This window comes from Phaseolus vulgaris, chromosome 10, assembly GCF_051622355.1.
Source record: "Phaseolus vulgaris cultivar YP4 chromosome 10, ASM5162235v1, whole genome shotgun sequence".
Taxonomy (NCBI): Eukaryota; Viridiplantae; Streptophyta; class Magnoliopsida; order Fabales; family Fabaceae; genus Phaseolus; species Phaseolus vulgaris.
The window spans coordinates 16,390,255-16,407,694 of NC_143507.1; the positions used below are offsets into that span (position 1 = coordinate 16,390,255).

General features: G+C 36.8%; 1 protein-coding gene across 1 annotated transcript; it reads left to right on the forward strand.

Annotated features, from left to right (window-relative positions):
* The first annotated feature begins 395 nt into the window (after positions 1–395).
* Positions 396–10,816, forward strand: LOC137818854 (transcription factor MYB1). Its single transcript, XM_068622480.2, has 2 exons — positions 396–826; positions 9,768–10,816. The coding sequence occupies exons 1-2, from the start codon at positions 430–432 to the stop codon at positions 10,550–10,552; spliced, it is 1,182 nt and encodes a 393-aa protein (XP_068478581.1). The 5' UTR covers positions 396–429; the 3' UTR covers positions 10,553–10,816.
* Positions 10,817–17,440: the final 6,624 nt, after the last annotated feature.

The following is a 17,440-nucleotide window of genomic DNA, read 5'->3' on the forward strand; positions in this document are numbered from 1 at the left end:
TCTCTCAAAATAACTTCAAATAAAATTATGTAACCTTGTGGAAACCAATTACTTTTTTTTTAAAAGCACGATTGCATTAAATGAAGATTTGAAGAATGGATCTTCATAAACTACAGTAAATATTTTAACCGAATAAATTTTAAAAAAAAATATTTTTTAACATCCATACTCCACCCAACACTCCAATAAATATTAATATTTTAATTATTTATAATTTTTTTAATTTTAAAAATTATTTTAATATTTTCTATTTTAATTATATTTTCATTAATTTGTTTTTTATTATAAATATTAATATTTTATCGGTGAAAATATCAAAACCCAATAACAAAATATATATTAAAACGGTAATTATTAGATGAAAACTGCATCAGTGCTGTGCGCGTAACTGAAGAAAGCGAGACAAGGGTAGAATTGCAATTAAATTGTATGAACTCACACTTCCGTTTAAAACTGCTAAAACATGCGTCAAAAAGCGCCGAAACATTTGCGCTGAGTTTCCTACTGTCTCCTTTTTCTCCACTCTTAACTAACCTCACACAAATGGAACCGGAGGAAGCCGCCGTCACCGCCGTCTCCGCCTACGACGGAAGTGGCGACGAGGGAATGCTGGTGTTGGACGGCGGCGATGTCGGCGGCGGCAAGGACAGAGTGAAGGGCCCTTGGTCGCCGGAAGAGGACGCCATTCTGAGTCGTCTCGTTAGCAAGTTCGGCGCCAGAAACTGGAGCCTCATCGCGCGCGGGATCAGTGGAAGATCCGGCAAGTCGTGCCGCCTCCGGTGGTGCAACCAGCTCGACCCTTCCGTTAAGCGCAAGCCCTTCACCGGTACGTGATCGATATCGGTACCGTCTGCGGGTTTGAATTTGAATTTGACTTTGATTGGGTTTGATTTAATTTGAATCTTTTAGAAATTGACCTTACGAGCGTAGAGATCGGAATGGTTTGAATTTTCTTATCGTAATGTTTTGTGTATGATCTTTTGTTTTTATAGTTTGATGGTTATGTGGTTCTCTTTTGAATTTGCTCGGATATTTGATTTTCTGTGTGTATTATTGTTTCTTAATGGATAAGTCATGCCTTTTGCCTAGTTGTTACTTTAGGAATTATCATAAGTGTCATTTTGAGATGGTGATTGGTTGTTATTATTCGCTATAGTGTATCGCTGTTACTTGCTCACTGATGCTGTGTTTGTGAGTTATTAATGGCTATAGGGTATCTGCGATCTTTAATGTGGTTGTAGTAGCCGCAATTGCAGTCGCAATGTTGAGCCGAAAAACCATGACATTGCCGCCACAGTTGTGGCTGCTGATATTTTTTTTTAAAACCATAGTATTCGCATGTATATATATATTCCTATGATTTAGCGAAATAGCTAAAATGATGTCCCGTCAAAATATATGTCTAGGAGCCTTGGCTCAGGTAGTACCAATCTCTTTGGAGACTACATTTTAAAGGTGATAAAATTTTTAGATTTAAGAGAAGCAACACTTTTTGTAATGGTTTACTGAGTCACAAATGGAGACCAAAGGAGTGAACCATCCTTCCAAGATACCCGTTATACAACTGAGCTGCTGCTTGATTTTCCACAACTAATGAATATAAATGTTTCCTCTTCTACTTAAGCCAAGCCCACGATCTTATCAACTTTAGGAGGCCATTCAATTCCATTACAATTAACTAGCTATTCTCTGGGCCTCATGAATGTCAACTGCTCAAAGTTCAACCACGTTGGCTTGTCTACAGGCTTGTAATTGGGGAACTGAGATGGGATGGTATCCACACTCCCATCCTTCCCACTGTGTTTTGCCCCTTCTTACCAAGATTTCAAAATCCTGCATGCCTACATACATGCATTCATCTGTAAATCCATTTGCCACAAGGTAGGTAATCTTTTGTACAAACTTCAGAAACGTCTTCTTTAGAACCTTTGAACCGTCACCTCTATTAAATTTTTCTATGTCAGATCTGATGTCTTCTTTCTCAAGAACTCGAAAAGTGCCCTGCTAACCCCGCATGGTCGTGAATGTGAGTTGATGGTAGGAACTGGATCAGAATCACATAAAAATCTGCCTTTACTGGAAAAGAATAGTGGAAAAGACAGTAGAATTTCGAGGATCTGCACCTCCCAATGCCCAAAGCCCAAACTCTTCTCAATTGACAAGACACTCCTCTATTTCCACCTCTTATTTATAGGAAATATGCCTTATTTCTCTATTAATCCCTGTCCCAACTAGCTGACCACTATAGCAGATTGACAATAAAATATTGTTTTACAGACGAACCTTCTGATTTGGTTTCAGCTGTTACACTTTGAAGAGATTCTCAACTTGGGTTACCCAACTCACCCACTTGGTGCCATGGCCCCAAAGATTTGACTCGTCAGAAGGACTCATAATTGTCCTGCTGTTATGATTCTGTTTTCTCCTTGTTCACTCTTTACTTTTATGTCTTGTGAGTGGATTGTCCAGTGTCTTACTCCTTGAAGTTTATGTTCTGTTTCTTCATTCAGTCACTGATAGTTGAAACCTTCATCACCAAACATCTTTGTCTGAATCTCTGCCGAATTAGAGGCCACAGGAAGTCATTGCTCCCTGTGATTATTGATTCTCTCCGTGAGGAACCTCCCATTGTTCTTCAAGGCTTCCATTCTGTTTTCCATGTCATCCTCAACTATGTTGCTTAGATGCAGGTGTAGTATATGATTTTTTAAAAGACATAGGGTATGGTTCACTTTTATAAAAATGTTCATATAGAAATACTAGAATTTTATATGAAAAGAAAATAACTACATAACAAAACTCTACACCTCATCTCTTATTGATCGTGGGGGCAGATATCAAAGGCCAATTTGCCTCATATTTACCGTACGATCTCCTTGTTGACACTAGATCATAGACATATTTTTTTAGACACATAGAAAAGAACAAATATGCTCATTCAAAATAAATTCTCCAAGATTGAGATAAAAAAAAGCATCTTAGTGGATGAGGCTTTCACTTGGTGGTGTTTGAGGAGAGTAGATGTATGGATTTTAACCCTTGATTTAAGGTAGACTATTTCCAATATTTGAAATCGTTACCTATAGTGCCAACCTTACCATTGCACCTAGGTTCACCTGCAAAATAATAGAATGATAAATATTTGTGGAACAAAATACAACATGGATGAGAATGCCAACTTTTTGTGAAGATACCCTATTAGAGCAAAAGGTCAACACCCTATAAGTCTTTAAGTTGAGTCCGTTGTAATCTATCAAATGCAAGAATTACAATTTGATCACTTGATGAACTAAACCAGAAAACGCTTTAGCCAAATGATAAAGTTGGGTTGTAAAGCTACGCATGCTAAATTGTATTAGATTAAAGAGATACGGTATGATCACTTTAATGTACAAAACTATTGTCTGAATATTTTTGAAAAGGTTTTTCAAAATTAAATAAAACACAATTCAACCCTCCCTTGTGTTTCTTCTATTTTTCATAGTTGCATAAGTGCTTGCCTCTAAAGGGTTGAGCACCTGACAACGACTAGAGGAAAATATCCAACACCACAAGCATTGAACATCAGATGCAACTTAGCAACAAAACAAGAGAATCTGGGTACCACAAGAAAGTGTTATTCCTGTTGCATGTACAATAAACAAGACACAACAACAAACCAAATTATTTGTAAAACTATCTGAGTATAAGTTAAAGGAGGAACTCTAAGCTTATGGGGAGTGACACAAAAAGGCGAAGGGAAAGATAGAATACCTTCATCCAATAAGATGAAATCAAAAGTTGATTGAAATCTTCAAAGGAGCTACAAGATATCTTAAAGATTAGCTAGAAGGAAAAGGAAGACCTTTGACATAGAAGAATTGCATCTTCATATGACAACATGAACTATTCACCGTGGTGGATTGTAAAAGACTACATAGGATATATTTGGAAGAATCCCTGTAACGCTTGAGTGCATAAGAACGTCTCAAGGATCATCAGACGAAAGAGGTGTACTCATCTAAAGAAGAGAAAACAGAAAATTCATCTCTCAAGAGACGAAGACATCTCCAAAGACGAAAAAAACTCCTTGACTAGTGAAAAAACATTCGAGAAGGGGAGACATAGCCACACACCATGAAATTACAAGGCATCGTGTAGGGGAGAACCGCACTGGTGTTAATTGATAGTGGGGCTAGTCACAATTTTATTTCGACAGAGTTGGTAAGTCAATTGGGTTTACACATTGAATCAAAACTGACTTATACTGTGAGGCTAGGGGATGGCCACAAAAAATCTACATGCGGATGTTGTCCTAAGGTAGAGTTACAGCTGGGAACCTATGGAATCAAGGAGAAATTTTTCGTATTTGAGCTAGGAGGGGTGGACATGATCTTGGGAGTGACATGGTTGGCGACTCTGGGGGAAGTGAAAATTAACTGGAAGACTTTGACCATAAGTTTCTGCAGGGGAGGAAAGCAAGTGCACATCTATGGAGAGCCCAAATTAGCTCGAATGTTGGTGACTCCAAAAGCCCTCAAAAAAGAGAAAGAAATTGAAGCGGCGTCCCTTGTGTGGGGAATAGAAAATGTTGAACATTCAGTCCCAGACCAGTCCAAAAATAACCAGAGTTTTGCCGATTAAAGGGGTCACAAGCAGCAGAGTTGGAGAAGGTCCGAAAGGAATATATATGAAGGGGTTTTTGAAGAACCCACACAGCTACCACCCAACAGAGAAGTTGACCATAAAATTTCGATCAAAGCTGGGATGAATCTTATCAATGTAAGACCGTATAGATATCCCCATCTGCTGAAAATGGAGATAGAAAAACAGGTGGAGGAAATGATGAAGATCAGAATAATTAGACCCAGTAATAGCCCCTATTCTAGTCCGGTGATACTCGTGAAGAAGAAGGATGGAAGCTGGAGGTTTTGTGTGGATTACAGGGCTTTAAACAAGGTAACTGTTAGATATTATTAGATATTATTAGATATAATTAGATATTATTAGATATAATTAGATATTATGAGATATTATAGATATTCCTAGATATCTCTATTTATGTAATGGGCTTAGCCCATATGTTTCTTTTCCTATATAAACATAACCCTATGTGTTCAATATACACAAGAGATTTACCCTATTCTTTCTTTTCCTTTTAATAACAACCATTCCGGATAAATTCCCTATTCCGGTGATAGAGGAACTGCTAGACAAACTATGTGGGGCGCAGTATTTTTCTAAGGTGGACCTCAGGGTAGGATATCACCGAATTCGCATGCACAAATCGGATATACAGAAGACCGCTTTCCGTACCCACCATGGACACTATGAATCACTTGTTATGTCATTTGGGTTGACAAACGCGCCTGCCACCTTCCAGTGCACCATGAACGACATTCTACAGGCTTATTTGAGGATGTTTGTTTTGGTTTTCTTTGCTGATATCCTGATCTATAGCAAAACTTGGGAGGAACACCTGACCCATTTGAAGCAGGTTTTAGAGATGCTGCAACACCATCAGTGGTTCAAATGGATCCCCAGAAGATTGTTGCAATGGCCAATACTTAAGTCCTTGAAGGCCCTAAGAGGATTTTTGGGTCTCACGGGTTACTATAGGAGATTCATTTATCACTATGGAAAAATGGCCAAGCCTTTGACGCAATTGTTAAGAAAGGGATGTTTTGTGTGGACAGCAGAAAGCACGAAAGCCTTACACAAGTTGAAAACAACAGTCAGCACAACTCCGGTGTTGAAGATGCCAGATTTCAGTCAAGCTTTCTGTATTGAATGTGATGCGTCTGGAACAGGTCTAGGAGCAGTGCTATCTCAAAACAAACAACCTATTGCTTTTTTCAGTAAAGCCTTAGCCGAGACTTCACTAACCAAATCTGTCAATGAAAAGGAGTTAATGGCCTTAGTGTTGGCTATTCAACACTGGAGACCGTATTTGATAGGGCGGCGGTTCACAGTTTATACTGACCAGAAGAGTCTGAGATACCTTCTGGAACAATGAATAACCACCCAGAACCAACAGAATTTGTTAGCAAAGTTGATGAGGTATGACTTTGACATTGTGTACAAACCGGGAGCATTCAATAGGGTAGCAGACGCGTTATCTTGAAGATTGGAGGAAGAGGAAGACAGAGTTAAGGAGATCAATGTTTTGTCCAAACCTTATTGGAGGGACACTAAATTAGTGGAAGAAGAAAATCGGCAAGATCCTACCCTAAAGAAGATCATGGAGGAATTGGATAGCAACCCAGAGACACATGGGAACTATACCCTGAAAAATGGGAGGCTTCATTACAAGGGTAGATTAGTGTTATCGATGTCTTCCAGTTGAATTCGCAAGTTACTACACGAATACCATACGACTCCATTGGGGGGACATTCAGGAATGTTCCGCACCTTCAGAAGGATAGGTCAGTCGTACTGGATGGGCATGAAGAAAAGCATCATGGACTACATTCAGGCTCGCGCAGTTTGCCAGCAGAGCAAGTATCAAGCGTGTTCACCACAAGGACTACTCCAAACTCTACCAATTCCGAAAACTGTGTGGGAGAAAATAAGTATGGATTTCATTGTCAGACTTCCTAAATCAGGTGGGAAGGACGCAATTTTGGTGGTGGTGGATGGCCTTAGCAAGTATGGTCATTTTGTCGCCCTTAAACATCCATATTCTGCGAGATCTATTGCGGAGGTTTTTGTTAAGGAGATAGTGAGATTACATGGCATTCCCACATCCATAGTTAGTGATCGGGACCCAACTTTTCTAAGTTTGTTTTGGAAAGAATTGTTTAAGTTGCAAGGAACGACGTTGAAGATGAGCACGACCTATCCCCCCGAAACCGACGGTCAAACGGAAGTTTTGAATAGAACGTTGGAAACATGCCTACGTTGTTTTAGTTCGGAACAACCTAAATTATGGGCGACTTTCTTACCTTGGGCGAAATACTGGTATAACACCAGTTTTCATGGAGCGACGAAGTGTACACCGTTTGAAGTAGTGTATGGCTGACCACCTCCATCCTTGGCACGCTTTGTTCCAAGAGAGACGATGGTAGAAGTGGTGGAACATGATTTAATGAACCGGGATGAGGCCCTCTCACAACTTAAATTTCACCTGGAAAGAGCGCAGGATTTGATGTCCAAACAGGCCAACCGCCATAGGAGACCTTCCCCAATTAAAGTAGGTGATATGGTTTACTTAAAACTCAGGCCCCATCGGCAGCTGTCAATGTCGAACAAATTGCATCCAAAGCTAGCAACCAAGTATTATGGCCTGTTCCCAGTGGTGGTTGCGGTAGGGACGGTGGCTTTTTGACTACAATTGCCAGAAACAGCTCGAATACACCCGGTCTTCCATGTATCTCAATTTAAGTTAGCAGTAGGGACACAAGAAGTTCAACCCGAACTCCCTATGGAGTTTCAAGGTCCTGCAGAGAAATTGTATCCAACAAAATATTGGATAGACGAGAATTATTCGTCCAAGGAGCATATATTCCACAGCTATTATTAAAGTGGAATGAAGGAGAGAGGGACACAACTACTTGGGAGGATGTGATGACAATCAAAGAACAATTTCCTAAATTCAACCTTGAGGATAAGGTTGTTTTGACAGAGGGGAGTATTGTTAGGACAGAGAATAAGAATAAGGAAAATACATGGAAGGTATATCATAGGAGAAATAAAAATAGGAACCATTAAGGGAGGCGGTTGGTTAGTGGGTTGGGTATGGTTGGTCTTTAAAGACCAACAGGCTTTGGGAAAAGGGAGTTTTTTTATTTTAGAATTCTGTGACAGGAGCAGTCCTGTGTGAAAGGGAGTTTGTTCCCTTTGAAGGCATTCTTTTTGTAACAATGAAAAAACAATAAACTGAGGAATATTTAGTGAATTGTTGGTGTCTTTGTGTTTCTTGGTAGCTTTTTCCTGGGATCCTAACACACTGTGACTGAGATGAAGAATGAGAGAGAAGAGGAGAACGCGATCGGCGATGATGGGCGGTGGCGGAGAACGCGAGCGCGACAACGGTGTCGGTGGAGTTATACGGTGCGGTTTGCTTGTTCTCTCTTTAGGGTTTCTAATTGTGACTTTTTCTTCGCTAATTTTCACTCTTCTCTCTACTCTTTCCTACTTCACTCACTCAAAAATATGATTTGGGTCGCACTGGGCCGCGCTAGGTTAAAAAAGTTAGGGCAAACAACATGCCGTGCTAGGGTACGAGGCAGCTTGACGGCGGCCTCCGATGCAGCAATCCACCGAGTTGTGCGGCGACGCAACCCAATCCGCTCCGACGTTGATCCGCCATTCAAGTCACCTCGGTTTGGCCTCCGAACTCGCTGCATCGTACGATTTTGCGATTTTCATCACGATTTTAACTACATTGCCTTGCGTCCTTGTCTTCCAATGTCCACACCCCAAGTTTTATTGGACATAGCAGGCTCAATATTTTATACATGAAAGAAAATTCAATGAAAGTATGTTCTATTTCTAAAAATTACAATCAAAGTAAATTCTATTTTACAAACAAGCATTCTATTTATTTAAAGCTAATAAAGATCATTCTCATTCATGCACACTCATCATGAAGTGTCACGCCTAGATAGTATGTTTCAAAGTGTTGGAGATCTCATATCATTTAGAGATATGATCAAATATTATTATATAGGTCGATGAAAACCTCAGTGTACCAAGTTGGTTTTGTTGAGTTAAGCTTAAAGTTTACTTTCATAGGATAGTATTAGAGCCTATCCTAGCAAGATTTGGTGGGCCTATTAGTCCACCTACTATTGGGTTCCCCTCTATTCCCACGCTCAATGTCCTCGACGTGAAGGAATGTGTTGAAGATCCCACAAATTATAATGTATAAGGTGGGTGCAAATCTCATCTTACCAAGTCAATTTTGTAAGGTTGAATTAAACTTAAGGTCTACTTTCATAGGAGTGAGAATAAAGCTCAAAGTAATAGACAAGGGCCAAAACAAGCATTAGAGCATGATGTTTAATTTGATACAAAGCGATGAACCTTACTAGGGCTCGACATGCTTTGAATCCTCTTGAAAGAGAGAAAACATAGGTGGTGCTTGAGAATGAGGCTCGTCAAAAAGTTTGTGGTTTTCAATCAATTTCCAATAATAACTTTAGTATGATAACATAGTACTTCTTGTTATTTTCTCTGATAAAATTATTATGTGCGATATCGTGATGCCAATGGTAGTTGGTGATGTGAAATTGAAGGCTGCAATGAGGTTGACAACACATTGAAATGAAATATAACACTGGGTCAATTTTATTGAAGAACAGTATGGCCAATACCTGTAGTACTATATCTGAGCTTTGACCTGTTATTAATTTTTTATGGTTAGTTAATTAGTTATTCCAATTCTGTTATCACAAGTAATATTCTGTCGCATTTGTCGTACTTCTTTCTGGAAGCACCGACTAAAATATATTCACTTCACTGATTGTTTTTATATCAACATTTGCTGGGTTGTCTTAGAACAACTTTTCTCTTCAACTTGTGTCTAAATATAAGCCACAATTTTTGTGTGTGCAAATATGCTGAACCAGGAACAAATTATAAGTGTCTACATTATGTGATGATTCGAGGCATAAAAATCCACTATTCAACAAACATGCATTGCATTGAAATATGTTTGTAACGTACCTCACACGGCAAGCACTGTTGTGTGATATATTTGCTTAGAAACTACGAGGTGTCATCTATTTGATCGTATCATGCCACTCTCGTATAGGTATAAGCTTAACAAATACAATTCTTTTCAGATGAGGAGGACAGAATCATAGTTGCTGCTCATGCAATCCATGGGAACAAATGGGCAGCCATTGCCAGGCTTCTACCTGGAAGAACGGATAATGCCATTAAGAACCACTGGAATTCCACTCTGAGGCGTCGGGGAGTTGAACTTGATAAGATAAAATTAGAATCTGGTAACTTTATGGAAGATGCTAGCTTGGAGAAAGCAAAAGCATCCTCGGAAGACACTCTATCATGTGGGGATGTTTCTTTGAAATCCTCAGAAGGGAGAGATGTCAGTTCTGTGGAGATCATGGATGATAAATCTGATGGTAAAGCACAAGCTGAGGGCCAATTACACCACAAAGTCAAGGATCCACCTACCCTTTTTCGGCCAGTAGCTCGTGTAAGTGCTTTCAACGTTTATCACTCGTATGATGTTATACAACCCTCAACATCAATTCAAAGACCTGTCCCGATGCAAGGACCCATTTTACAATCTTCAAGACCAGATATGGAATTTTGTAGAATGCTTGAAGGAATTTGTGGTGACCAGGCAGTACCTCACCAGTGTGGCCATGGTTGCTGTGCTGCTCCAAATGGTAGAAAGTCCGAAAGCTCTTTGTTGGGACCGGAATTCATTGAATTTTCCGAACCCCCATCTTTTCCAAATTTTGAGTTGGCTGCAATCGCTGCAGACATCAGTAACCTTGCTTGGCTTAAAAGTGGATTGGAGAATAGTAGTGTGAAAATTATGGGAAACACCTCTGGCAGTGCAATGTCTAATGGATCTCGAGTACATATTGGCCATTAGATTGCCTAATAAATCATCATTGGTCCTGAGTGAGGACTGGATAATGGGCATGATGCAGGCTAAGTGATGATTGTCTGTTTTCCTTGCAAATGTAATAAGGCAACCAAAGTTAAGTTAATCGATGCTATAATGTAAATTGGATTCACTAGGTAAAAGTAGAATGTGGGATTCATGAGTTCAAGGAACAATTTTTCTTTTTGGTGTTTTGAGTTACTTGATTTGGAAACTAGCAATGTTCGATGTAGAAAGGGGAAATTTCTTGCATTTGAATCTGTTTGGAGTTGCTGCTCTTATGCGTACTTTGTAACTGAGCGAAACAATGCCGAAGAGTTATTTTCTGCTGCGTGTCGCCTAGGTTTTTATAGTAATATGAAATGGTAATAGCTGCTGCACTTATTAGTATATTTTTTAAACACATTTTCTAATATTTTTTTTAATAGATAAATTTACTTACTTACGATTTAATAATGTATGATAAATTTTAACTAATAATAGAGATATGTTAGGAATAATGTGTGGCGGATAAATAACTAAGAATACGTTAGAATTACCAACTTTACTATCTTTGGCTAACATCAGTCTACATGCTATGATCATTATTTTCTTACCGCAGCACTAGAATAATCACTTGATTTCCGTCACCAATGCAATGCAAAAGTTGGTTCAACATTCTAGATATTGGGAAAATTTTGAGCATCTCCAATTACGAGATGATTAAGGGTTGCATCGACTAACTCTTCTTCTAGAGGGATTTCATGTGTTTCTATGCTTAAATTGCTTAAAAAATTTCTTTGTTGTTTCTTTTAGCAACTTAGCCTAATAATGAAGTCTAACTTAAAAATATTAAATTATCAAGTTTGGAATTCCTTAAACTCTAAGTTGTTCAATAATAACGTGACTAAGTAAGAACCACAATTATATTATCTTTCTTTAATTACGTAATATTCAAATGATAAAATTCATTTTGGATTGTAATATAAATGTGTGCCGTATTTTCTAATTTAATATCATCCTTTTATATTTTAAATGAAAAAAGTAAATCTGTTTTTTTTTTGTTTTTTTATGGTGGGATCCTTGTGTTCTATTTTTTTATCTAACAAATTTATGTTGGTTATATTCTGTAAATGTAGAAACGAAGAATAACTTAAAATCGTAAAATTTGAAATTCTAAAATAAGTTTATATATATATATATATTTTGATATATATTTGTCCTTCTCCCACATTAATATTTTTTTTAATAAAATTCATGTTAGACATATTTATGAACTTTGGCATTTGAGCTAGACTCACCCTAAAATTCAACTATCTACTACCAAAAAAAACAACATTTCATTAAAAAAAAAGAGAAAACAAGAATGAAAACAAACTCATGTAGAGAACATACAAAGAACTAGACCCACCAGAACAAGAGGAGTTGAAACCTATTATGAATAAAAGTAAGCTAATAATAGAAGGTATGACATTAAACCACTTGAAATCTAACTTTTTCTCAATCCCAAGATTAACAAGTTTATTTGCATACCGACTCCCTTCACAAAAGATGTGGGATATCTTGAACCTCACAAGTCTTCATGAATTTTCTCCATCCACCTCTAATGGACTAGGAGACAAGCAACACAGGAAAAGAAAAAGCTTGACACAACAAAGAGGAATCACATTCAAGCTAAACATCCCTATATCCAGTAACCCAGAAGAGAGTTTAATAGCTAGAATGGCTCCTATAATCCCACCTTATAAAGATTTATGAACTCAAATAGTCAATATACTCACCCTGACTACCTATTAAAATGCCACCATAGTCCACGTACCTCGAGCAACCTCTAACAACTCCCACATTAAATATTTAAAATTAAACAATAATTTACATTAAAGTTTTAACTTTTAAGTATATATTATATAACAAAAACATAAATTACATATCCAAAGAGAAAATTTGAATTAAGGAGTGACTTGTAAAAAGAATACATGTGTTAAGTTAAAAGTGGTTTGTGGAAAGTATACTTGAATGAGGTCAATTAGGAGTGCAGTGAGCTGAAATAATACATGGGGTTCTTAGCCAGACGAAGACAAAAACAGGTTAACAGTCCATGACGAAGACTTCCTTCATCGTGACTTTTTGAGGTTATTCTGCCAAGAATTTGCCTTGGCTTGCCTGACTAATGACAAAGTGATGAAAACCTGAGAGATAGAGCATCCACTGACCAAGCCCAACCCTCTAGAAGGATGACCAGGAGCATGACACAGGATCCAGGGCTAGGTCAGGACCCACCACTAGCCAGTGCTTCAGGGTCCATCATTCCTCAAATGATAATCAGGACTAGAGCCCAAGCCATTCGAGCTGAGCACCAGCTAGTCTCTTTGTTTTTAATTTCAGTAGAGTATGGTCCATTTAGCATAATAAGAGGTGTAGTTATCATTTTAGCTTGTGCCTAGTCCATTAGGGTTAGAAGGTAGCCCTAGCTTCTAGAAGCTAGGACTGGGGGCAACATTGACCTAGGTCGCCCCTCTCATATACCTTTTCTACCCCTCCCCCATTTTGCCCACCAAGGCACCCATTCCTATAAATATGGTGCCTTACCTCATGTATTTTGAGCTAGATTTTAATATAGTAAAGAAACTCTACTTGAGTGATTAGTGAACTTTGTCTCCTAAATGAATTGGGGTCTTATCTTGAGTGTGTGAGAATTTCAAGTGGCGCGACTCTTCCTCACTTATCTTGGAGTTTCCCACCCTCCAAGTGGTGTGTTCATCTTTCCCAATCTCCATAAGCTTTCTTCATCTCATCTTTTCCATTCCTTTCCATTTCCCCATTTACATTATTCTTTATGTTCTTGTTTGTGTCTTTTTTCATTCGGTCATCTTCATTCATCCTTTACTTCCATTGTTCTTAAATTCCACCCCTTACATTATAATTACCTTATTCTTGTGTTTTTCTCTTTGCCCTTCTAAAGTGAACCTTCACACTTACTTAACCACTTGGTTAAGTTCGTTTCTAGTGGGAATCTTCTTAGGGTTCTCACCTTAAATTGCTAATCTCAAAATCATAAACAAGAGCAACCAATTAAAATGTGCAATCATAAAATCAACTGACATCATGTGGTATCCAGAGCATGGTTATTTTGTGCTTATTTGCTTTGACTTGATTTCATAAATTTATTTTTTCAGCACATTTAAATTCTTGCTTTTACTTTCAAGCAATTTATTTTCCGCCTTTACGTTCTTGTCATCCACAATTCCCCATTTTTATTCATTAAGTACTTAAAATTTCACTTTTGAATTTTATTTTGTGTCAATTTTTTTTCCTTACATCTTTTGCTTGAGTCATTTGTTCTTAGTGTTCTATGACTCTTTCTACTTATTTTGATTTTAATTGTGAAGAGTTAAAAAAAAATGGGAAGTTGTGAGCCGTGGTTGATTTAATTCCAAACATAAAATGCAAGTGTTCATATGATTTGAATCCAAACCTAACATCTTTTTTAAAAGTGAAAATTGGAATGACAACAAAAGAAAAATATGCATACGAAAAGGATATGAGACTTTTGAATCCATAAAGAAAAACAAAGATAAAAGAGTTTTAAGAAGCATTCACATTTCAAATTTCACTTTGCAAATTTCTAAATAGGATTCTACGTATATGGCAAATTGTGTTCATAACTGTGAAGTTTCATCCCTCTTACTTTCTTAATTTCTAGGAAATTCCAAATCTTCATAATTTAAGTTTAAGTAAGTTTTCTTTGAGTCTTTTTTGTACTTTTCTTGCTTGTCTTGTTAAAGTTTTGTCTTCATCTTATTTCTAATTTGGTTTAGCTTTCTTGCTTTTAATCTTTTCTTGCTTGTCTTTCAAATTTTCTTAAGTTTTGTTGGGGGAATCTTGAGTAAGCAAGTGTAAGAGCTTTGTCATCTTTCACTTGGAGTGCTTGCTACCAAGTGTAGACCTTTGTGTTTTGAGTGCAAATATTTCTTGAGTGCATTGCAATTCTTTCCTCCTTTACTAAAATTGTCGAGTGACACAAGTGAGGAGTATATAAAATTGTTGTTCTTTTTCACTAATTGTTTGTTTCCTTTTTGGTGCAAATTATGACGCATTTGTCTTCGGGAGAATCTTCAAAGCCACAATCTCTTCAAAAGGATTTTCTATTGGGAGAACTTGCAGAAACCAGGAGGACCTTGGCCCAAAAAGAAGAGGAGATAAGGCAATTGGTGGAAAGGTTGCAAAGACTAGAAGTGGCTCAAGAAAGACAACATAGAGGAAGGAGATGGGAACAAAGAAGATCCTTTAGAAGTTACACGCACTATGGGAGTCAAGAAGAAGACTAAGATTGGAGAGTGCATAACTTTGAAGAGAGGCGCCACCAACATCCATCATCGAAGCCTTTTTTCCCTTTTATTAAATTGCATAGTTTTAATGGGGAAAGCGATCCCAATGTATATTTAGAATGGGAAGCTAAGGTAGAACAAATTTTCAATGTGTATGAGGTCCAAGAGGACCAAAAGGTTGAGTTCGCTTCCCTAGAATTTTTAGATTATGCCATGCAGTGGTGACATCAAACTGTAATTGACATTGGTTTTGTTAGAATTGTAGGCCTTAAACGTTTTTCGCAAATATTGAAGGTAGAGTGAAGTTCAATGAAGAATCAATGAACAAGAAACCAAATAAGCTAACAAATAAAACTGTTTTAAGTTGATTCCAGAAAATCAACCGGTTGTTTATGCAAATTAACTGGTTGTTTTTATCAACAGTGAATAAAAACAAGCTAAAACAGATTTAAAGGAGATAAGGGATAGAAAAATCACTCTTAACCAAGAGCTACATCCAGTTCCCAGAAACCTCTGAGCAATCCACTAAGCAATCAAAACCTTGATTACAAACCACACACCAAATAGGTGATCTTGAATCCTTTAAGAACACACACCCCATTTGGCTAACAACACACCACATATCCGAACACCTTCTAGATCTGCACACACTAGTCTTTACAGAATTACAGAGATCAAAAGAGAAAAGGAATGATCACACCTGATACAATCAAAAGATCGAATTGAAAATTTACAAAGCAATCCTATTCCACTCTTTAAAAGAATCCAAAGCTTGAAGCAATCTTGGAGAAAAACTGATTTGAAAGGTACAATCTGATTTCATAACAACTAGGAGCGTATAACAGATTATTTATACTCCAAAAAGTTGTTAAGAACATTTAAAGCAAGAGCCAAATCAGTTTTGAATTATTTAAGACAACTTTAACAAACTTAACATATTATGTTAAGGATTTTCCAAAATCAATCAGTTGATTTCTCGAAACAACTAGTTGAATTGGTTTGACAACAAAGTCAAACAAAGTCAAGCTTTCCAAATCCTCCCACTAAGTGTAAAACAACCGATTGAAACGATAAAACAACTGGTTGTTTTTCCACTTCTTTAAAAAACACTCTTTTTTCAAAAGATCTTGATTAAAATAAGTTTGGGTCATAACAAAGAGTGGTATTACAAATTCAAATTACCTAGAGCACTCACACAAGCAATATCCAGGCCTTCAAGCAATCCTCGTAGATTTGGAGACACCAAAGCCTATCTTCAACAGGTTTGAACAAGAGGTCAGTCGTGGTCTTTTGGTATGATTTAAAGGAATGAATGCGCACGCAGTTTGTGCCTCCTCATTATAGGAAGGAACTCTTGATTTTGAGTTATTAATTTGCACCTAGCTTTGATCAAAGTTCATATGGTTTGAAAGTTTTGTTTTTCAAATCTGTGTTAATTTTAGTTAGTTGTGTCGTATTACATCTGAAATAGCTTTTGTTTAAGTCAGATGACTGCAATAAGTTTTGCAACAGATTGATTTATCGTATCAACCGACTGAAAAACACTTAAGTTTTTTAAAAGGATTTAAAAATGATTTGTTTTATTTTGTCTTTCTATAAAGAAAAATAAATCAATTATTTAAATAAATGAACTGGTTTTTTATATTGTGATTTTAACAAAAAATGAAAGCAATCAATTTGTTTTAAAAATCAACTGATTAATTTTAGCAAAATGTTATTATGATTTTCAAGCATTTTTTTAAATGCTTTTAACTAATTTCATTTTCAAACATTTTAGCAAAACTTTTTTCAACCATCTTTTGAAGTATATATGAAGATTTCTTTTTTATCATTTTAAAAACAAGAAGAGAGATTAAAGAATACGTTTTTTCAAGAGACAAAATCAAAAGGCTTTTAGAATCATTCTTTGAAGTCTAGAATCATTCTTTGAAGTCTTGGATCATTGGGACTGTGTGAAATAGGAATTTGGGTTATTTCTTCTACTGCTTTTCAATTGTGTAAACCCCAATCGTATCCTAAATTCAATTTTTTATATTGTATTGTGTTGTAAATAGTTTCAGATAGTGTTTATGAAATTTGTGTATTTGTTGAGAGTGTTTTGTGTTCTTAAAGGGTTCGAGATCAACACTCTTGGCTATTTTGTAATATGATTTTGATTACTTAGTGAATTCTCAGTGGTGTGCTGAGGACTGGATGTAGCTCTTAGTTAAGAGTTAACCAATATAATTTCTTTGTGTGAATTCTCTCTTCCTTACTTTGATAATTTGTTTTATATTTTCTTTTGTGTATTCTGCATAAAACAGTCAATTGATTTCTAAAAAGAATAGGTTTATATTTTTAATTATTGAATTATTAATCTTTTAATAACCAGTTGAACAAGTTAATCAATTGATTGATTTAATTGATCTTTTCAACCTAACACCAGTCTTTGCAAAAACAATTCACCTCCCTTTTGTTTCATCCATATATTCTAACAATTGGCATCAGGAGCTAAATTCTTGAAATTTACTCAACTTTCGATTCTAAATATTTTTTAAAAATGGCTGAAAAACTACCTTTTGGAGAAGTT

Excerpts from the sequence above, each read along its gene's own strand:
- LOC137818854 (XM_068622480.2), top strand. The coding sequence starts at position 430 with ATGAACTCACACTTCCGTTTAAAACTGCTAAAACATGCGTCAAAAAGC. Across the intron at positions 827-9,767 it reads TAAGCGCAAGCCCTTCACCG|ATGAGGAGGACAGAATCATA; the intron begins GTACGTGATCGA and ends AATTCTTTTCAG.